This window comes from Tursiops truncatus, chromosome 13 (assembly GCF_011762595.2).
Source record: "Tursiops truncatus isolate mTurTru1 chromosome 13, mTurTru1.mat.Y, whole genome shotgun sequence".
In the NCBI taxonomy this organism is placed as follows: Eukaryota; Metazoa; Chordata; class Mammalia; order Artiodactyla; family Delphinidae; genus Tursiops; species Tursiops truncatus.
In genome coordinates, this window is record NC_047046.1 from 9,112,750 (window position 1) to 9,135,472 (window position 22,723).

General features: G+C 47.3%; 1 protein-coding gene across 1 annotated transcript in view; it reads left to right on the plus strand.

Annotated features, from left to right (window-relative positions):
* The window catches only part of CUX2 (cut like homeobox 2), a 195,001-nt gene that overhangs the window by 78,405 nt on the left and 93,873 nt on the right, over positions 1-22,723 (plus strand). The window contains exons 2-3 of the mRNA XM_019950538.3: positions 10,507-10,617; positions 14,242-14,289. Coding sequence (XP_019806097.1) covers positions 10,507-10,617; positions 14,242-14,289 — 159 coding nt within the window. The remainder of the gene's footprint in view (positions 1-10,506; positions 10,618-14,241; positions 14,290-22,723) is intronic.

The following is a 22,723-nucleotide window of genomic DNA, read 5'->3' on the forward strand; positions in this document are numbered from 1 at the left end:
ACGAGTGATTCCTTGATGTGACCCCCTCCCCCTTTTTCAACAGAGGAGAGGGAAGAGCATAGAGAGGAGCTGCCCAGCCAGCTCACCCAGCTGGACCAGATGTATTAGCCCTAAGAGGTGGTACGTGGGGTCCCTGGCCCCTCATCTGACACCCACCAGAGTGGGGGCGGGGCTACTCTATTTTCCTGGTGCCTCAAGGTTTTACATCTGAGAACTCCGGAATATAAAGCAGCAATCAAGGGCAGGAGGAAGTGATCAGATGTGGCTCCCGGGTTCGTGGCGAGATAATTAGGTGTTTGATTGGCATCCTCTCTCAAGGACAGCCACCTCCAGGTCCCATCTGCAGCAGGAACTGGCTTGTTTTCCTGCCTGATGCTTGGGGTGGGGGGTGCCTTGGAGGTGGAGGTGCAAGTGTGGCGGGGTGGGGAGGTTTGGTGCCGGGATTGGCCAGCACGTCTTTCATTTGTTCCTTTAGTCATACATTCATTCAATCAACAAGTGTTGGCACCTACTGTGTACCAAGCATCAGGGATACAACAGTGGCCCAAACAAACAAAGCCCATGTCCTTCTGGAGCTGACATTAAAGGAGGGTGGCTAGTGGAAATGGACAATAAATAAATAGAGCAGTAACCACATACATGTGTTGATGACAAGTGCCATTTAGAGAAATAAGCAGAGAGAGAAGAATGGGTGAGGTAGGGAGGAGGTGCTTGCTATTTTAAATACGATGGTAGGACAGGCTTTTGTGAGAAGGTAGTGTAAGAGCCGAGACCTGGAGGAGGAAAGGAAAAGACCCATGTGGAATAAAAACAGAAACAAAAACCAAAACCCAGCATTTCAGGCAGAGGGAACAGCCAATACAAAGGCCCTGTGGTAGGAATGTCCTTGATGTGTTCAAGAGCTAGCAAAGGTCCTGTGTGGCTGGAGGAGAGTGAGTGAGGAGGGAGTAGAAGGATGTGAGGACAGAAGTAAGTCACGTGGGACCTTGACATCGAGGTGAGCACTTTGGCCTTGATGCAGAGTCAGGTGGGAGCTGTGGAAGGGTTTTGAGTAGAGGAGGGACAGGGTGTGACTTGGGTTTAACAGTATCCTGGTGGCTGTCGGGTGGGGAAGGGACTGTAGGAGGGTGAGGGCAGCAGTGCGGAGACCAGTGAGGAGGCTCCTGTGGTCACCCAGGTGGCAGCAGTAGAGAGGATGAGAAATGGTTGGATCAAGCTGACAGTATTTGCTGATGAGAGAAATGTCCCCACTGCAACCCTGGGCCTCAGCCTAGTACCAGGGCAGGGAAGGTTGCTGCCCTCTCGGGGCTCAGGGCTGGCAGTGGTCCCACCTCAATAGCCAGCCCTAGCCCCTGAGCACCCAAGCACCTCCTGCACCCTGGACCCCCTGCCAGCCACAGGCCTCTCATCCTGCCTGCACCCCTAAGAGACAAGGCATGCCATGACTTCATGTTACAGCAGTAAATCCTAGATGCAGAGAGGTCAGGGGTCTGCCCAGACTCACAGAGCCAGTAAGTAAGAACGTCTAGACTCAAACCCGCTCTGCCTGCCAAATGTGGGCTCTTGGCCTGCCTCCAGCTAAAAGCAAATTGCCACTGGATTTTCTGGAAGCCAGAACTTTGGGAGCTGCTAGGAAGGCCTTGTGGACCACAATTTTTTTTTTATTTTTTTTTTTGTGGACCACAATTTTAATTGTCTATGTGCCTTCCATGACCAAACACTGTGAGGGCAGGACTTGGGTCTGACTTGTTCTGGGCCACATTGTAGGCACTTAAATTATAGTTGAGTAAATGAGTGAGTGACTGGATGGATGGATGGATGGACAGATAGACAAAGAGATGGACAGACAGACTGTTAAGGCCCAGCCACGCTCCTGATCTTCAGGCCACATGAGTCCTTGTCTGGGACAAACAGGTAAGGGAAAGGAAGCCCCATGAGCAGCCGGAGGAAAGAATGCAGAATAAAGTGTGACCTTGGCAAGTGGCTTTGTTTCTCTGCAGGTACCCTGTGTAAAATGGCACCTGCATCATAGGACCATTCATTTGCTCCCTCAGTAGATGTTTCTAGAGAATCCACTGCATGCCAAACACTGTTGGGAAAATAAAATGAACTTTTGTATGCCAGTTAACATGGACCTAGTAAGCCCTCTATGGGACAGTTATTATATTATTGTTATCACTGCGCTGGGAGTCTGCTAAGAAGTTGTTGGCAGCCTCGCCCACACACCCGGGCCTCACGGTTTGGACACAGTCCTCTCAACGGGCTCTGTGACCCAAGTGTGAACTATCATCCTGGCCCAGATGATGGAATTCAATAAAGCCAGCTTGGCTGAGAACTGTTTCTCATAGGCACCGCCCCTTGCCGGGGCCCTCGGATAATTTGCCCTACATCTTGGCATCTGAAATTTACATACGGTGCCGGGAGTGATGGATGGCTCTGGTAACCCGGTCTGTCTCTCGGCCAAGGCTCAGTTATCCATCTCAGCGGGCTGCAGAGCCATCCGTCTTCTCTCCTTGTTCATGGCAGGCCAGCATGTGCCCTTCGTCCCAGGTCATCTCCCGGCCCCCTCCTAGAGCCAGCCTCTGAGGCCACTCTGAAGGCGACACTCCCATCATGGTCCACTGCATCCCCAGAAACCCTCCTCCTCGGTGTTTGCCTGGGACTCTGATGGCAAAGCCCCGAATGGCTCCATGGACCTGAGATACAGAATGGGTTGTTTGGCCCCCCCCAAACAGCAAGAGGGCCCCATCTTGCTCCTGCCACAAAGGACTCCTCATGCTTATATCTACTAACAGTCATTCATTCACAGGTGTTTTTTGAGTGCCTTTATGCATCTGGCATTTAGCTAGAACCTGTGGCTACAGCTGTGAGCAAGACAGGCATGGTCCCCACGCATAAGGGACTGACATTCCATTGGAGGGAATATGAGCAATGAAGATCCTAGACACTGTGCCAAACACTTTACCTACTTACAATCTGGTTCTCAAGGGTTTCCTCAGTAACACTTTGGGCACAAATTTTTATCGCCATTTTACAGACACAGAAACTAAGGTTGAGTATGTTGTCCAAGGTCACACTGCTAGTGAGGGTTCAGAGCCGGAATTTTGACATAGGTCTGTGATCCCTGAACATGGTCATTGTTCCCCAGACAAATCAGGCTTTTTCAGGGTTTCTGACACATAGCATTTATTCATTCATTTATTTGACCAACAAACATTTCTAAAGTGCCTACTATGTAACAGGAACTGTTCTAGGCACTGAGCATAAGGAGGAAAGGACCAAAATCTCTGTCTTGCTATTGTGGAGTTTTCATTCTAGTAAATAAAATATATAGTGTGTTTGATAGTGATACATGTTAAGAAGAAAACTAAAGGCAGGAACAGAGAGGCCAGGTAGGGGGCTATCACAATAATCCCGTTTCCTCTGTGTGGGATGCTTAGCTTTCTTAACCAGCTCATCCCCTGACCCCAGGTCAAACGTTCCCACCTTGGTGACTCTTTACCCCAGTCACAGCAAGTCACCTTGCTCTCTGTGTTCCCATGATACTTTATTCATACTTTTCATGTTGTACTTCGGCACACGGTGTTGGAATTGGCCTGTGTGTCTCCTCCACTGCACTGTGAACTCCTCAAGGACAGGGGCTATGTTGGTTAGTTTCTGTGTACCAGTACCTAACACTGTAACTAGCACAGATTTGGGGCTCAGTAGTTAGTTGGATGGATGATTAGATGGGGATGGGTGGATGGGTGATTAGATGGATGCATGATGGATTGATGACTGGTTGAGTGTGAGTGATTGGATAGATGGATGTTGGATGATCAGTTGGAAGATAGATGATCTGTTAGATAAATGGATGGATGGATGAGTGGAAAATGGATGGTTGGTTGGGTGATTGGATGGATGTTGGATAAAGAGCTTCCAGCCTGGGTAACTTACTAGGTACTGGCAACCCCTGCCCAAGTTGGGAACCACACAGTGATTTAATTAGTAGAAGTAGGTAAAACTCTTATCTCTCCCTTGCCCCGTCAGTTTCCATACCCATGCAAAGGCAATTCAGGGCATATGTTAGGGTTTCACTCTTCTCCAAGTCTGCTCTGGAGGTGATGTCTTAATGCGATGGCCTTTGTCCCTTTTACCAGAATTATTTATGCCCTAACTTGTCTTATTTGGTTTCTGAGCTCTTAGAGGATATAGACTGTATCTGATTCCCTTTATCTAATGCCTAGCACACTGGAGATCATGGATGGCTGAATGTACAACATCTCTAGTTGCATCTCCCTGCAAAGAGAAAGCAGACTTCCAGGTTTGTGTTGGGGGGAGTTGGTGACTGTATTGAAAGTCATAATCACTGGTCATCCTTGTTTTCTAGACCTGGCCTGGAATCTCAGCTGCCACTTCATCCATATATCCGTACAGGAGATAATATACATAAAGTGCTTAGCACATTCCATAAATACTAGCATGTGTGTGTGTGTGTGTGTGTGTGTGTGTATGGCATAAATGTTAGCCACGAGCTATTGTTTTCTGTAAGGAATGTCTGTGTAAGGTTTCATTTGGCAAAAAAGTTCTAGGCCTTTGAAAAGACAACATCTGGTGGCAAATATCAGAAGGGGATAACAGGGACACAAAGGAGATGCCCAGACTTGGAGGGGAGGGTTCAGGAATCCTTCCTGGAAGAGGGGACATTTAAGCCAAGGCACAAGGGATGAGTAAGATCAGCTTCAGAGACAGAATGAGATCATCTGAGCTGAAGGAATGAAGTCTCTTGAGCCATGGAGTTGGGAGACCCTGTTGCCTTTGGATTCCTGCAAGGCAGGAAGGTTGGTTGGGAAGGAAACAAAGATGTTCGGAACAAGGTTGGGAACAAAGGTTGGGAAGATGGAAGGGGCCCAGTGACACCTAGATAGGAAGTATGGCGATTGTCCTAGAGCAGTGGAGAGCCAGAGGTGGGTTTTGAGCAGAGGAGGGACATGTTGAGGAAGTTTCTTTCCTTTCATGAAACCCCTTCAAAATATGGGAACACCTGAGGTCCTTGCTTCCTTAACTCCTAATCCCCAGCAATCACTGCAGCGTTTTCAGAAGGTCTCTTTTCAGAAGTGGTATTAGGGGGATGTGTCTGAGTGTGAGGGTGTCTTTGGAGCTGAGAAGAGTGTGAGCACATGCTGGGGGAATTGACATGCATATGCACAATTCAGATGTGTATTTCCCCTCTAAGAACATAGCAGCTAGCTCAAAATTTTGTACATCATTGACACTTCAGGTCAACATCATGTGTTAAATTTCTTTTAAAACTAAGTATTCTTGTACAATTCCCAATCCTTCCTGGTTGAGGAAATACAGTTGAACTGAGAATGTTCAACTTGCTCTCCCCATAGATAACCAACATTCTTCCTTCCCCACCCAAGAGCTACCTTCCCTCTGAGGAAATCCAGCCTCTTAACCAGATGTGTGGCTTGGGCAGGTCGCCTAAGCTGTTTTTGCCTTAGTTTTCTCATCTCTAAAATGGGAGACTCAGATTCAGTTAGTGTTAGCTAAAGTGTGGGACATACATACCCCCACTGTTAGGACGTGAGATGACTGTAAGTAGACCTGACATTAGAAGGGATTGACCTGTGTCAGGAGGATCAGTTATCCCTTCTCAGTGGTCATTCATTCCTTCTCATGGGAACAAGAAGAAAGTCTCTACCTTTAACACCTCTCCAGCATTTGCCAGTCTCCTTTTATAACAAAGACAAACAGCAATGCTTTGTTTTCATTGTACTTTTATTTTAAAGACTACCTTCTGTTTATGGCATAGTGTCCTCTAGCGATAAAAAGAAGTTCCTTTTCAAATGTACTTATTTAGGTTAAAAAGAGAAGGGGTTGTTATGTAAAGGTCAAGAACAGGCAAAATTTGTCTAGATGCTAGGGTCAGAATGATAGTTACCTTTAAGGGGGTACTAACTAGGAGAGGGCACAAGGGAACCTTCCAAGGTGCTAGGAGTGTGAATATTCTGTGTATCTACCTGGGCAATGGTTATAAGGGTGTAAAAGTTTGAGCTTAAAATTGAACTTAAGGGCTTCCCTGGTGGCTCAGTGGTTGAGAGTTCGCCTGCCAATGCAGGGGACACGGGTTCGTGCCCCAGTCTGGGAAGATCCGGTCTGGGCCTGTGAGCCATGGCCACTGAGCCTGTGCGTCTGGAGCCTGTGCTCCGCAACGGGAAAGGCCACAACAGTGAGAGGCCCGCGTACCGCAAAAAAAAAAAAAAAAAAAAATTGAACTTAAAATTATACAAAAAGAAAGAAGAGTCAGTTTGAAGGTAAATATCATGGAAATAGTAATTCATGTGGAATATCAATATGGCAAAATACATGCAGAGGGGTAGTATGAATGGTTGAAGTTCAGAGAGTGATGGACTGGACAACCTTGAAAGTTCCTTCTGGCTTATATGTTCTGAGACTGTGAGTGCCTTGGAAGTTCCAAGGTTGCCCAGCAAGCTGATGGCAGACGCTCTCAGAGCTAGGGCCACTCCCCGGACAGTGGGCATTTCCCGTGGGCAAGCAGTGGGGCTGTAGGTCCCATCAGAAGAGCTCTTCTTCCCTGCCCCAGCCTCTTCCTGCTGCTCCTAGCCCTGGCTGCAGCTCAGTCCCAGCTTCCTTTCTCTCTGCACGCTGGCCCGAGCCTCAGCTGCATCTATCATCTGCTTCAAGCTCATTAAAATTATTTCTTTTTTAGTTGCAAATGGGCTGTTTATGATGATCATTATTTGAATGGTCTGCGGCGGGCTCCGGGCTGTCTGTCTGCTGCTGATGGCCAGTTAATCAGATGAGTCTTCTCCCTGCCTGGGCCTGGCCCAAAGTCTGGGGCTGTGTTAATCATGGCCCCCCTAGGGCTGGGGGCTGGGGGCCAGGTGGGAGAGGATCCCAAGTTCTGCTTGATCATCAAAGAGGCCCTGCTAGCTGTGTATGTGCATGGGGGTTCAGACACTTATTTCTAAAACTCAGCTTCAGACTGGTGCTGGTTTATGTTTGTGAGAGTTTTTTATATTCCTTCAAAATAAATACAGTGCTGTGAGCTTTTTTATTTTAAATATGTTTATTTTAAAAGACATGTCAATTCTGTCATTGGCTGTCTTGCTCTGTTAATGTTCAAATAGCCTGTCTTCTAGGGTGGGAGGGAGTGGTTTTTAATGTCTTTGCCTGATAGAGTAAAACTTGTCAGTACTCTGTCATCCTTTTATTGGTGGGGCGGGGGGTGTGAGATTTTTACTGACCTGTGGAATCCTGAACTCTTAGAATCACTGATCTAGTGGGGTGTTCCTTGAGCTCTCAGCGTATCTAAATTAGTATCAGCCAACATGTCTTGAACACTTAGTACTGTGCTTGATGCTTTACACATTTATAACATTTAAAACAAGCTCCCTGAACATCCCCCAGCTAGTGGGGAAGTGGAGCAGAAACCCTGTGACGAGCAGGGCATTACAATTTTGCCTTTATAATCCACCAAGGAGATAATTCACAGCTGAATTATTAGGACTGTAATTCGTTTCTTAGTCCCTGCTTGAATTACCTTACAAACATATTAATGTGCTCGTCACATGAGATGATGTATATGAGGAGCTTAGCATGGTGCCTGGTACGTGTAAGCACCCAATACATGGTAGTTATGATTATTTACTATTATTGTTGTTGACGTGTTAGTGTACTAACCATAGAAATGTGGCAAGAATTCAGAGTTGAAGGATGAGTATAGATGTAAGGCAGAGGTAAGAAGAGCATGGACATCAGTCATGATGTCCGTCGTCTGCTCCTCTAGGGATGAACAGGAAAGACGGCAAGAGCTGGGCTTCTGTGGGGCTGGGGTTGGGAGGCTGCTGATGTTCCCCCATCTGGTCTCACCTCTGCTCTGTCTACAGTGTGGATGCAGCAGACAGATTTGTACCCACCAGCAGCCTGAGAGGTTAGGATGGAGGGAGCCAGTGCAGTCGCATGGCATCGTTGCCTGGTACAGCACATCAGACAGTTAGACTTAACCTGCTCTGAGATTTCCTTTTGGAACTTGGGTTTGATGTTTTAAATAAGGAGTCGGGCTTCCCTGGTGGTGCAGTGGTTGAGAGTCTGCCTGCCGATGCAGGGGACACGGGTTCGTGCCCCGGTCCAGGAAGATCCCACATGCCGCGGAGCGGCTGGGCCCATGAGCCATGGCCGCTGAGCCTGCGCGTCCGGAGCCTGTGCTCCGCAACAGGGGAGGCCACAACAGTGAGAGGCCCGCGTACCACAGTCAATCAATCAATCAATCAATAGTCAAAGTTCAGCCCCCACCAGGTTGCTGGGATGCTGGGAGAGGCAGTATCCCAGAGATAAGAACATTGTGTCAGATATATGATCATTCCAAACCGTGTGATGTTAACGCAAGTCCCAGTTCTGTTTGTCCTGTAGCCATGTAAAAATCACCTCTTTATCTTCAAGACGGATGAGAAAAACTAAGAAAAACTGTGAGCACTCTGCCACAACTCAAATTGACCATGACACTCCAGTTACTTCTCTCCTGCCAAGTGAGGGTCTGTCCACCTGGCTGCCCCACATAGTTGGTTTTTGTCTGCCTTAGGTCAGTCCCATTGCTGCTACCACAGATCTCTCCCTAGTCACTTGATATTTTGGTCACGGTCAATTGTGGTTTCTTTGTTGGAAACTACAATTATTTTTAAATGATGATAAACCAGAAGTCTCCTTATTTTCTCTGTCACCTTGGCAGACTGTCAGAAATTGTTTCTGTTTCTCTCTCTTCTCTCCCATGACACCTTGTTCCTTACCTGGCTCAAAAATTCAATGGGACGTTTGGACTGGAAGCCCCTGCACCTTGGAGTTGGTGTACCCAGTGCTGTGGCATAGAATTGATATCAGCACCTTGGAGAGCACCACATTTCCAAGTCTCTTGCCCCTCTATTTTAATGGCTACTTTCTTGCCTCGATTTTCCTCCCTTCTAGTCTTATGATTCTCCAAAGAGGTTAGACATTTCTCCAGAAATAGAAATTCCTTCCCCGATTCTCCCAAAGGCTCCATAGGCAGAGACACTTACCCTGGGTTTGGGGTATGCGCTCCAGCCTTCGATGGGCGCGAGGTTTATGGTGCTACGGTGAACTGCTGTTGAGCAGATTTACCGACTCTCAGACATGATATAAGACGATTACCATGCATTTCGTCTCTTAGAGGGAAAAGGATTTGCAGCGGGTTAATAGTGCTTTTATTTCATTATCTAATAGTAGAAGTGTTTCATTGTGTGTGCAAGATGAATGCGCATTAGCGATGACAAATGAGGTCTTTCAGCACGGTGCCGGGCCTCATCATACATATGTTAGATTAAAGAGTTCACCCTAGAAATACACTCTTGCATCTGCTTGTGTGTTTTTAATAAATCTGATTGCAGAAATTTATTGCATCACTGGATTTAGGAAATTATGGGGCTTGATTGCTGCAGATACAATCGGGTGATATATACAGAAATGCTCCTCTAGTTATCGTCCAGAAAAAAAGCCCATCTCGGGATGGTGCAAGAAAGCAGCAGACCACATAAACAGAGCATTTCTTGAATTATGCAAATGAAATCCATGACAACTCATGGTGAATTATTCTCCCCTCGTGAAACCGCCACTGTTAAAGTGAAGAAAGCTGCGAGAGGGGTGATCAAATATACATGTACAACCAGCAGACATTGTCTGTCATGTGTGAGCTGGGGCGTCCCCCACTTCCATCTCTCACTCTCTTTTTTTCCCCTCCTTGGTTCGTCCTGTAAAAACCTGGTCTGAAACCTTCATTGCACATAAGCAGGCAAGGCTGCTTCCAATCCTTTTCTTCTGAATCCAGGAGTCTTCAATGAAATATTTCTTATACTTGAAGTGAACCTTAGATAATTTACTGCAGGATACACAAAAGGTCATCTTGCTTCTTATTGGCACCTTCATTTTTCCAAAACCTACAGAAATTAAAAAGCCATCTATATCTTAAAAGGCGTATTTATGAACCCTTAAGTGTAAGTCATAGTTGGAACAGTTCCCACCTCTGATATATGAAAGCTGTCGACAGCACTTTCTTACACTATAATATGCCCATACAATATGCCGCACTTTACTATTTTGACACCGTTTGGAGATGTTTTCTACAGTTACTGACAAGCTTATGCCATCACTCCCTTGGAAATTTAAGAGGTGGGGCAGAGGCGTAGGGGAGAAATGAAAAAAAACAGCTCCACCCAACTTTATGGGAGATTATTGATCTGGCCTGACTTCTGACAAGCAAAAAAAGCTGTCCTGGATTTTTTTCGGTTGCATCCCCGGTTTCGTAAATTATTCATTTGTGCCAGGAGTCAATATCCTGTCTTTTCTCAGCTTTTTTGTAAGTTAAGGAAACTTGTTTGGAATGCTGTTTTGTACGATGATTAAAAAGGAAAAGGAGGAAAAAAATCTTTTTCTTTTCTCTCTCCCTCTCTCTCTCTTTTTTTTTTCTTTTTTTTTTTTTTATTGTTCCAGAAGGAGCTTAATTCCGTCGCTTCCGAGCTGTCTGCACGGCAGGAGGAGAGTGAACATTCTCATAAACATTTAATTGAACTCCGCCGGGAATTTAAGAAAAATGTACCTGAGGTACAGTATAGTTGCTATTATAGAATTAACTCAGTAGGAATGCAGATTTTTCTCTGTTCAAACTGTATTTTGAAAACTATAGACATAAGTGACTAACAAGAAAAGAAGCTAATTAGCCACGAAGAAAAATTACAACCCTCAACCTTTCCGTGTTTCTCAGTATAGCGGTGCTCACTGGTGCTGTCTAGAATAAAAGCAGGACGCTTCTCCATGGAAGTCATTGTTTTTGAGGGCTCTATACCACATCCATTTTTCCCTCACATTAATGTCTAAGTCAAATGCTTGGCCTTGATGGCAAAGACAATTTGTCTAGAGTTCCTGATTTTATTTTGCTTTCCCATTGGCGTCCGGGAAATGATGGCTGTAGACTGTCTCACCCTCTCTGGTCCTTCCCTTGATCTCCATGTCTGAAACTGTCTCCCCCACCTGCCCATAAACGTGCCACATTCTCCCCGTTCACCTCCTCCTTTGCAACTCCAGCCACCAGCGTTGTCCTTCCCAGCTGCCATGAGGGTGGTCCAGGTAATGGCCAGCCCCTGCAATGTAAGAGTCCCCCAGGGGAAGAGACGAGAATGGACACGTTTCTTTCTTCACAAAGGTGAATGTGTGAATTTTTTTTCCTCCTCTGTCAGGCCCCCTGTTGCTTCTCAAATTTTTTTTTTTTTAGTGATGGAAGTAAACACAAATAGGAAAAAGAAAACCTTCTGACTCCATATAATGTTGGCAGGGATGTGACACATCAGAGCCATGACAGGAAACAGATACCCCGCCCATTCCCAAAGCCTGCTGTGCTTCTCTGTGCTCAGCAGAGGGTTGAGCTCTCTGTCCCAGGCTGCTCAGGTGGCCTGGATCTTTGAGGAGGGCCAGACAGGGTCTGCCATTCTAGAGGTATCAGACCTAGACATGTTGATTCCACTCTGCCTGTTGGAATCACCTAGGAGTCCTGTTGCCATCTTACTGATGGAGACCATGGAAGGATGGAGAAGAAGCAAGCCCACCCAGGAATCAGGCCACATAAGTGCAGAGGGGTCAGTCTCTTAGCTGTGAAGTCCTCCTCACACCAGTCATAAATATCTTTGGTTCTTCAAGGCAAGAGTGGGAAGTAGGATCTAGTTAGAACTTGTCCATGGAGCAAGTCTGGGAGGAATCAGGTTTGGGAGCTGAGAGAGAGTGCACTTGTAGAAGGGGCGGGAATCTCAGATCTGAGCGTGTCTCCCATGTTATGGCTTTAGAAAGGCCAAGTTACATCCTGGGTTTGACTGGGAGCTAAGAAAGCATAGGGAGATTCTGAGCATCCTTCCCTTCCCTTTTAGAACAGAGAACAGCTTGGTCTTTAAACCAGTTTTTCTGCCCAGAAGGAGAGAACCAAAAGCTTTGCCTCTGACTCTCCCATCTCTGGGAAGCGGAGATGAAACGGCCACAGATCTTCACAGCCCACCATTTTGTCCTCCTTCCCCCAGGCGACGTGGGAGCCCCCAGGTGATGAGGGAAATCCAGGCCAGGTTTTAAGCCTCTGAGTTCGGCTTACATAATTTTAATACTGCATAATTATGCAATTATGTAATTAGAAGGAATAAGTTTCCATTCCTATTATAGTCGCGCCTCTGAAAATTCTCATTTTTGGAACTAGCCTCTCCTGATGGGGGAGAGTCATGCCAAGACTTTATTTAAAAACATCATCTGGCTGGTGCCCAGCTCACCTCCTGCTGATGCCTTTGCTCAGTTTCCCCCAGGAGTTAAGCAGACAGGGCAGTGGGCTTCTAGAAATGGCTGGCATTGGCCCAAAATCCCACCCACCCCGCCGTGGGTCTCAGATTTGAATCCCCTAAATTCACTTGAGTGTGGGGTTGTGAACAGAGCCTGTTTGGGGAGTCTGTTGACCTGCATTGAAATCCCAACTGTGCCACTCACTTGCTTTGGGACCTTGAACAAGGCAGCCCCTCTTGGGGCCTCTGTGTCCCTTTCTGTAAATTCAGGGGACTGGAGATGGTTTTTGAGCCCCTTCCAACACCAACATTTCCTGAACCCAGACCAGAGGTTTCCTGTTGATGTGCTTTATTTGGTCTGTAAAGGTCTTTCAAATTTTACAGTAAGTTGTCAATGTTTAGCATCTCTGATTTCACCCCGAAGCTTGGATTTCCGATATCTTTTGAGACTGTTTGGTAGATCTGGCCACGGGGATGCTCCATGCCCAGTGGCAGTCACCAGAAACAGCCGAGCAGCTGCCGCTCACGTTACCAAGATGCTGTGCTCCCCTGAGATTTGCCATGGGACAGCCTGTCTCCCTCCTGTCCACTTCCTCCGGCCTCTGTCGGCATTTGAGTTTACAACCCACAATCGAGGTTTTCTTAAGTTTCGTTTTCTGCGCTCAGCCCGTGCACTCACGGTTCCTTATGATCAAATAAATCCACTAGGTTCACACGCACTCCCTACGTCCCTCCTGAAGATCCCCTGCATACATCAGTATATCAGTGGCTCTGAGAAGCCCTGGGGGCCACAAATCAGTGAGGAAAGCATAGCCAGGACCCAGAAGAAGGATTTTTTCCAGGGCCAGGAGCAACACAATCCTATTTCATAGTTAAGGGATTTTATTCTTCAGCTGAAATATGTATTCTTCAGCTCATCTCTTCCTTTCCTGTTTCTGTCTGCTACCCCCTCCCTCTCCATTCTCTCCAGCTCCCCTCAGCTCCTCCTCCCAAGGGGGTCTCTTGTGGGCCATAGAAGCCAGTGGTTAGGGGAGTCACCAGTGGGTCTCAGAGGAAACTGGAGCATTTATGGTTGGGATCTTGGTACCCTCGGTTCTAATCCCTCTTGCACGCTGGAGAGAACTCATGGGAGTCCACCAGGGATGCCCTCGTGGCTGGGAACCTCAAGTTCACTTGAGAAAGGCATGAAATTAGGGTCCAGAAAGAGGAGGCTGCCTTCTGAAGGCAGCCCAATGGCATAGAGTTGATCCAACATTTACAGAGCCCTTCTTCTGAGCTGGGTGCCATGGCAGGTGACCCCACCAAGCCCCCAGAAACCCCACCTTCTGGTGAGGAAGGAGTGACCGTGCAGAATGGTGTTGCTAAAATGCCAAATGCAGTCTTTGCTGGAAGGGGCAGCTGGGTGGGGAAGCAGAAATGGCACCCTAGGGAGACATCTCCCGAGCAGCCTAAAGGACAGAGGTTTTCATGGAGGAGCTTTGGTGACATGGCCCTGGGTGTGGAGCCTTTCCAGCCCCTGCTCCAAAAAATGTCCCATGACGGACCACCAGTCCTGCAGGGTACTTTGCATAAAAGAGCATTCCATGATCAAATCCATTTGGGAAATGCTACTTCCTCTCTCCCTCTTCCAGGAATTCTCATTGTGCATTATGTAAAAGGCTCCAAAAAGTCCTGCAGGGAAGAAACTTGATGTTGTGCTTGATGCGTCCTAGTCGGATCTGGCTTGGCACCGTGGTGTGTGTTTGTGTCTGTCTGTAGGTGTATTTATGAGGAACCCTTATGAAATCTCATGGAGTGCAGGTCCCACGGGACACGCTTGGGAAATACTGATTTGGGGGACAGCAATGAGCTGCAAACAGGGGCCATGGGGGTATCCCACTTGGCACCACGGTGAACTCTTCGCTGATCTCTTTTACAGGAAATCAGAGAGATGGTGGCTCCTGTATTAAAAAGCTTCCAAGCTGAGGTAAGACCCAAGGCCTGTGGCACGTCACAAAAATACTTCCCAGTTCCCTCTCCTATCCCACCTGGAGTTGCCAGAGGATGCCAGCAGCAGAGAAACTTCTCTACCCCCATTGCAAACTGCCCCATGCCCTCCTGATCAGCCATGGTATCATGAGAAGAATGGGTTCTCGGTTCTGTTCGATGGGATTTCTGCCTGCTCTGAAATCCTCTCTACCACCCATCCTCTGAGGATATAAAATCTACACTTTTCACATCCTTTCCTGCCAACCCATCGAGCCCTAGTTCCTTTGGCAGCAGCTGAGCTGTCCTCAGCCAGTTGTTTCTCTTGCCGTCCTGGAGCCCTGGGATGGAGCTGAACCTCCTCTGTTTCTCCTCTTTGCTTGACTTTGTGACCAGGATTCTGAGAATGTCCACTTGTCTGGCTGGTGCAGGAGGTAGACTAGGAAAAGAATGGAATTACACTGAGTCAGGAGAGTGGAAGGGAGGGCCATTTCTCCAATGTTCTGTCTTCAGGGGGCTCTTCTCCGTCTTCCCCTGTATTCAGGCAGAACCCTGGAAGGATAGGCCCTTCTCAGAGCTCGCCAGTGGAGATGCATTTTAAGTCTGTCGTCTGCCAAGTGCCACATTACTTTAAATCTGTCTCTTCGGAACTGCGTAAGCGCATAAGGCAATATTAAAGTAAACAATAACTGGATTTACACAAATGTCGCTGATTTCCATATTTTTCATCCTTTCATTTTATTACTGAGTTGACTGATGCGCTTATTTATTTATAGGGCCATCCGGTATTGATTCATTTGGTTGTAAGGTGCCTGAGCTGGAAGGGGGTAGAAAAAAACCAGAAAGAAGACCAATAATGTTGGGAATGTGTCGTCATGGCTTTTATGTTTTTAAAAAAAGGCCCCCATCTGCCGCCAGCTCATGGTCCCCTGAGAAATACTCAGCACACAAGCCCTTTCAGACAGCTGATCCCTCTGTCCAGCCCAAAGAAAGGCAGTGAGTGTCTTGTGTAGAGCATCACTTTCTCAGCCATTTCCCTTGCTTGGGTTGGTGTGGCAGAGCTTCTCTTAGCTACTTAGACCCTCAGTTTCTCTATATGTTAAAGTGGAATAAAGGCACTGCAGATCTTTTCATGTTCTTTTGAGGATTGACTGAAATATAATGAAAGGAAAGAGTTTAATGTAATTCCCGGTACATGGAGAGCTGCTAGGGAGTGAAGAGCACAGACTCTGGAGTCAACCTGGATTTGAATCCTGCCTCTGCCAGTTACTAGCTGTTTGACCTTAGGCAAGTTACTTGACCTCTCTCTGCCTCTGTGTCATACTCTATAAAATTGGATAATAATTATACCTACTTCATAGGGTTGTGATTGAGGAAGAACAAAGTCAATACTCATGGAGTGCTTAGGACATTACCTTGCATATTAGAAGTCTTATTATTTTATTATTCCTATTATCAGTCACCTTCAACACAGGTTTATTTGGCCTCCACTATGCCTGGGTTGGAATCTGCCTCTTTCCTAACTAGGTGTTCAAGGATTTTTACCCAAAAGAAGGGGGTTTTCTATCCCTATAGGAAGCAGGCATGACTTATGCCATCTTTCCAATAGGAGAAAGAGTTAAACATTAGATTTCGGCAGTGATCCAGGGAAGACCCAAGTGCAGCATGGTGGAAAGCACATGTGAATCAGACTCGTATGGGCCTGGCTTGAATTTCAGCCCTGCTGCTTATACGAGCTGTGTGACCTGGGAGAAGTTCCTCCACCTCTCGGAGCTGCAGCTTTCCTCCTCTCGTAAGTGAGGCTAACAGTAAGGATTCTAAGAACTAAGCAGGGTGGAGGCAGTCGACATGGTGTCTGGCACACAGTTGGTGCTCAGTAAGTGCAGGAGGAGAGAGTCTTAGTGGGGCCAAAATAGGCAAAGGTGAATTTTCATTTCCAAACCCATGTGGCATGTTGAATACACACCATTTTAATAGCCGGGGATCTTCAAGGAACTTCGTTAATTTTTTTAAGAGGGTTTTCCGTCGTCCCTTTAATGTACCAAAAAGACTACATTTGTCTGGAGTTTTATTCCCGAAACCCCTGCTTTCTTCATGATCTATTGACTAATCCATTGCGGCCGCCATGTCCCTCCCAGCGCCTCAGGGGAGAAACACCGGCAAAGAAAGGTGTTAATAAAAAGCATCTCCTTCGTCCAGAACAAACTGCACACACATAGGCCGTTTATAATCCAAATTTGATTTTCATTTTAATTTTTTTAATGAGGGTTCATCCTTTATGCCTCTTCCCTCTTGCCAACCACCAGGCTCTAGGCTCAGAGCTGAGGATTCCCAAGTGGGCATTAATCACCTCCCAGGAATATTCCCTGAGGCAAACACCTTCCAGAGTCATATAAACTAACCCATAAAACGCCAAGGCTGAATATCGTGCCTGTCATTCCTTCTTCCCCAGTGTGGGCCTCTTGTTGAAATATAACATGTTCAAGTTCATTCCTTAATTTCACTCCACCAGCCCTGGTGAATACAGCATACGAGCATCCTTTTATCTTTTCATACTGTGTATGTGTGAGGGTCTTTTTTCCTTTTTCTTTCTTTCTTTCTTTCCTTCCTTCCTTCCTTCCTTCCTTCCTTTCTTCCGTCCTTTCTTTCTTTTTCATGCTGGTGGGAGGGGGGCGGAGAGGAAGTGAATTTGCCCTGCTGTGAATCAAGGAAGCTTTTCCTCTCCGCCTTGATTGCTTAAAGGACAGTCTTGATTCCCCCTGCTCAGGGAAACAAAGACAGCCAGAGAAGGTGGCTTAATGGAGACAGCTTGAAATGGCCAAAGTTTGAATATCCTTGCGCGCAGAGAAAAGAGCAAGACGAAAGCCCTGCTAATTACAAAAGTTGCTTTATGAAAGATAATTCAAAGCAATAATTTAGCAAACATAATCAAGTCGCACAGATGGGGTTGTTGATGGATGGATTGCAACATGCAATTAGCAGTTCTCGTAGTTACATATCATTAACCCTCCAAGCACAGAAATTATTTTCTCATTATTAGTTGAAAAGGTAAAATTAAGCTGACTAGACAGTAAAGGAACAAACTACAATTAATTACCTTCATTTATTACAGTCATTATTTTAAACTTATTTTTACTTGGAGAGAGAGACGAAAACATCTAAATTAAAAGTTTTCTTATGCTAAATCAGAGGTGAAACTTTTCTAAGGAGCATGTGCAGTGGCCCAGCCAGAAGATGGCAAGGCCACTGCTGGGAAATTTTTTTTCCCTGCTTCCTTCCTCTTCCACCTTGAAGGGGATATGGCCTGCATGATGGAAAACCCTTTCCGTTGAGTTGGAACAGACACGTTCATCTGAGCCTGATTGAAACAGAGCAGTTTGGGAACCAAGGAGGCTGAAGTGTCCTCTGACCCCCAGGGGAGGCGGGAGAGTGTGGAGGTCAGATATCCAGGGTCTGTGTCCCACCCTGACACTGCTTATATGACTTTGGCAAGTGACTTCATGTCTCTGAGCCACTGTTTCCTCATCTGTAAATAGGGACAGCTCATCAGATTGCAAGAGGTTCAGTGAGATTCTCTGTTGATTGGCCAGCGAGTTATTTGTTCTCATTGTGGTGGGTGTGTTTGGTTCAGGCCTGAGAATGTTCTCTCCCTGTCCTCTTAGGATCAGAGGGGAGCTCGTGTGGCGTGACCACCTTTTAGGAGCTTAGAGACGGTACTAAGATGCCATCTAGGGCTTCCCTGGTGGCACAGTGTTTGAGAGTCCACCTGCCGACGCAGGGGACACGGGTTCGTGCCCCCATCCGGGAAGATCCCACATGCCGCGGAGCAGCTGGGCCCGTGAGCCATGGCCGCTGAGCCTGCGCGTCCGGAGCCTGTGCTCTGCAACAGGAGAGGCCACAACAGTGAGAGGCCCGCGTACTGCAAAAAAAAAAAAAAAAAAGATGCTATTTACCAGGAGATAGATCAGATCATCGGTTGAGTCCATGAAGTCATTTATTCACTCAACAAACATTTACTGAGTACCCAGAACCTGAAGTCATCATCGGCTTCCCCCACCATCTGCCCCAGCCCCAGACACTGAGGACTGCCTTCTTCTCCCTCACAGGCAGTCATGGGTGGGGAAGGGGGTTCTAACCCAGGACAAGATCCCCAGGGGTTTGTAGTCTCCATTCCTGAAGCTGAGCTGCCTGAGAAGGGCATGGGGGGCATCCTCACAGCTCAGATCACCTGAGACGGGCTCAGCCCTCCCTGCCCTGAGCCCCCGCCCAGCTCTGCATGCCGTGTCCTAATTTGGTCCCTGTGCTCCCCTCCTGTTCCACATCTGCCCACAGGACTCTTGCCCTTCCCTTTGAGCCAAAGTTTAATTACAGGATCTTTTATTTTTCTTTTTGCCTTTTAACATTGTTTGCTCTTCCAGCTGTCTTTGATGTCATAATTCTCTTACTCCCCAGATGACCCTTTCTCTGTCACTCCCAGCACTGTCATGACCTTTGTAAGTGGGACCCCCTTGGGGCCACAACAGACATTAGACACGTGCAGTCCTGACCAGCCTACAAGGCCAGGGAGAAATGGCCTCACTGACCAGCGGGACCCACCAGGAAAGATAAGCAGTGGGAACAAGCGTAGGCTTGGAGCCAGATTGGCGTGAGCTTGCATCTTAGCCTATCCACTTCCCATCTGTGTGATCCTGGGCAAGTCACTTAACCTCTCTGGGCCTCAGCTTCCTTGGCTTTTAAATGGAGATAATAATAGTACCCACCTCATAAGGTCGATGAGAGGGTTAAATGAGTTGATACTTGAAAAGCCCCAAGAACAAAACCTAGCACATAGTGAGTGCTCCTTGAAGATTAGTCAGCACTCCTAGCTGATGAGCTGAAACTTGCCTCATCACATTTATTCCTCCCACAAGCCCAGTGAGGAAGCCTCTCCTCTCACCCATTCTCAGGTGAGGTAAATGAGGCTTAGCACCCAGCACATGGTGGTGGGTGGTAACTCAGGCTGGGACACCAGCCAGCAAAATTTATCGAGCATTTAGCAATGCCTGTCACACATCACCACCTCTCAGCAGCATGGCAAGGGAGGCACCACTGGTATTGTCCCCTCTTACAGGTGAGAAGTTGGGTTTCAGAGAGGTTAAGCTGTTTGCCTAAGCTCACACAGCTCTTCACCAGCAGAGCAGAGGGTGAAAGATGCAGATCTCAGCTTCGAGGGCTGAACAGAGCTCCTCAAGGAGCCTGTGGGGTACAGAAGGAGCTGAGAATATAGATTCTAGATTAAGGGCCTGAATTGGACACTTGCAGGTGGTTATGGTTGGGAAGGACCTCTGTTCAGCCAGATCTGTGCCTTTTAGATGTTTTTGCTGAGCTATCCAGGCAGAATCCACCAGGGAAGCCCAGCCCCTGCAGAGAGCTGGGATTCAAACCCAGGTCTGCATAGCCAGCCCAGGACTTGGCACATAGCAAGAGCTCAGTAAACAGGGTGTCACTTGCAAGATGCAGTTAGAAAGACTTCTGTCCACCCTTACTGTTCCCTGCTCACACACCTGCACGTACACTCCCCACAGCGTCCTCTGATGACATAATAACTTTGGTGATGCAGGTCTCCTTGGCTCCCATAACCCAGTCTGGCTCCTCTGGCTTTGCCCTGCCCAGCTAGGGGTAAAACCCGAACATCCTTCTGAATTTAATTTTGAGAACCCACCAAAGCATCACTGAACCTGTCACGCCATATTACAACCAAATTAAGAACCAGCAGCAATCCTCTTTCATTTGGTATCATATACCTTATAAAATAAATTGTTAATGCTTTTTCCCCCCAGTTAAGCAGTTATTTGCAGTTGTTCTGGGTATTTCTCATTAGAAATAACATCATCTAAAGAACGATATTGATTGATTTTTTTAATCTTGGAATCATGGACGTGAACCACATATTTATATGACATTCCCTTTAACTAGAATTCTCATGCTTTATTTTTATATTATTGATCTTTTTGACACGAATTGCTTTTGGCCTTGTGCGAGTGTTGTAAGCTTTCTGCCTGCAGAGGAATGGGCCGGGCTGAGCTGGGAAGAGTGATCGCTCCAGCAGCATGGCGGTAACATTCCCACACATTTAACAGCAATTAGTCTCTGCTGATGCCGTGGTAGGCTTTCATGTATGAAAATTTACAAGCCTTTTAATGGACTGCATTATGGAATGCCATGCGGGGCCAGTCGGTAGGGAGATGAGGCCGCCAGGCGCGCATCCATCTCACGGCACTGTCAGCCGAGTGTCTCTCAACACTTGTGTCTGCCTGGGGGTAGTGGCGATCAAAGCAGACGCTACTGCAACAGCCAGCACGACACCAGCGTGGGACGAGTGGCCATTCGTGCAGTCACTCATGCATCCATTCAGTATATGTTTCTTGAGCACCTGCTGTGTGCCAGGCATGGTACTAGGTGCTGGGGCTAAGTGGTGAACATTATTGACTTGTGCTCAAGAAAAGGTTGAGCACCACTGTGTGCCAAGAAACATGCTAAGCACTGAGGATAACAGGGTGAACACAGATTATTCATCCGACTCCCGTGATGTGGAGTAGAAATGACATGAGCCTAGATCCACACAGACCTGGGTCCAATCCCAGCTCCGTCCTTTGCCAGCATTCTCGGTGAACCTTGGTTTCCCTGGCTGTAAACTGGGAATGGTAACAGTCCCTACCACGCAGGGAGGCTAGGAGGATTCACACAGGTAAAGAGCTCAATGCGACATAAACCTCCCAGAAATGGGATTGTTGCATCATGATTTAGTGTTGTTGCCCCTTCCCCTCCATCCAGCAACCCTAGAATACACATATACACTCCTGCTTCCCTTCCAATTCCACTGAGATCTTCACGCTCAGCAGCATTTATTTGGCACCTGCTGTATACCAGGGTGAGTACCAGGCTCCAGGGATGTGGCAGTGAGCAGCTCCAGATACCGTTGCTGTCCTCATGGCACTCACAGCCTTAATGAGAGAGACAGCTGGAAACATACCCCTCAGAGCCAATGAAAGTCACGGTTATGATTGAGTTTCACGTGGCCAGAATGTGGGATGGGAGAGATTCAACCAGCCCACCCATTCCCTCATTCAGAAACTGTTTCTTGCGCACACCCTGTGTGGGGCCCTGGGGATACAACAGGGAACAAGACAGACAGGGCCCCTGTCCCAGGGGCGCTCAGAACACAGTGAGAGACATGCCTATTTGCATCATGCACGTAAATTATTTGAAGGACAATATAGTGCAGTGGTTAGGAGCACGTCCCTCTTCTGCTGCTTATTAATTGTGTGACCTGGGGCAAATTATGTTTCTCTCTCTCTGCCTTGATTTCTTCATCCGTAAAATGGGACTCCTAACATCCCCTACTTCATAGTGTGAGAGTGGGGAGCAAATGAGGTAATAGGTGTAAAGGCTTAAAACAATGCCTGATGTAAAGAAAGCTGAGATCAGAGTCAGAGACTATCTTGGTTATCACAATGATTATGGTTTTGAAATCATCCCACACTGCATTAACTAATTATGGATGTGCTAAATGCTGCTGAAGCAAAATGCAGTTGCACCCGGGAAGACCCCAGGCTTATCTCCCTTTGTCCTAGCTCTGAGGCAGAGGACTGGACTGCTTGACCCACTGAGGTTGTTGCCCAGGGAGTAGGGGGGCCCTGAAGTGCCATCCCCAAGCTTAGGTGCTGGAGAAAGAACCTTCCTGCTCATGGCATCCTCTATGAGGCGGACCCCTCAAGAGGCCCTCAGGCATCCAGTATCACAGTCATACCCTCCCTGTTTCCTGCGTGCCAGGAATAAGACCCAGAGAGGGTGAGAAACTCACCTGGGGTCACACAGCCAGGAGACGGAAGGGCCCTATGTTGTTTCAGATCCATGTAATCCCCTTACACAGAGTGGCTCCAATCAAGCAGCTGGTGAAGGAAGACAAAGGCAGTGGATTTGGGGTCTCGGAAAACCAGGTCCAAGCCCTACCACCACTCCCTAGCTGTGTTACCTTAGGCAAGTCGCTTTACCTCCAGCCTCAGTCTCCTGTTCTATAAAATGGGTTGTTGCAACACCCACCTTGTTTAATCCCTAGGGATGGGCGTGGAAAGCCCACATGGTCACCCAACTGAAAGGAAGCATCCTTTCTCTACCCCTTTGTTATTCAGAGAATGGTCCATGGGCCAGCAGCATCCACATCACCTAGAATCTTGGTAGAAATGCAGTCTCATTGCCCCCCGCCACCTCCCAGATCTCCTGAATCAGAATTTGCAGTTTAATAAGGTCCCCTGGTAAGTCAACTATACTTCAATTAAAAAAAAATCCCCCAGTAATTTGGTGATTTGTGATTCGCGTAGGCATTGAAGTTTAAGACGCTCAACCTGAGAGCCCTGGCTGCCCTGAGGGCTTTAAAAAATACGGAAATCCGGGTC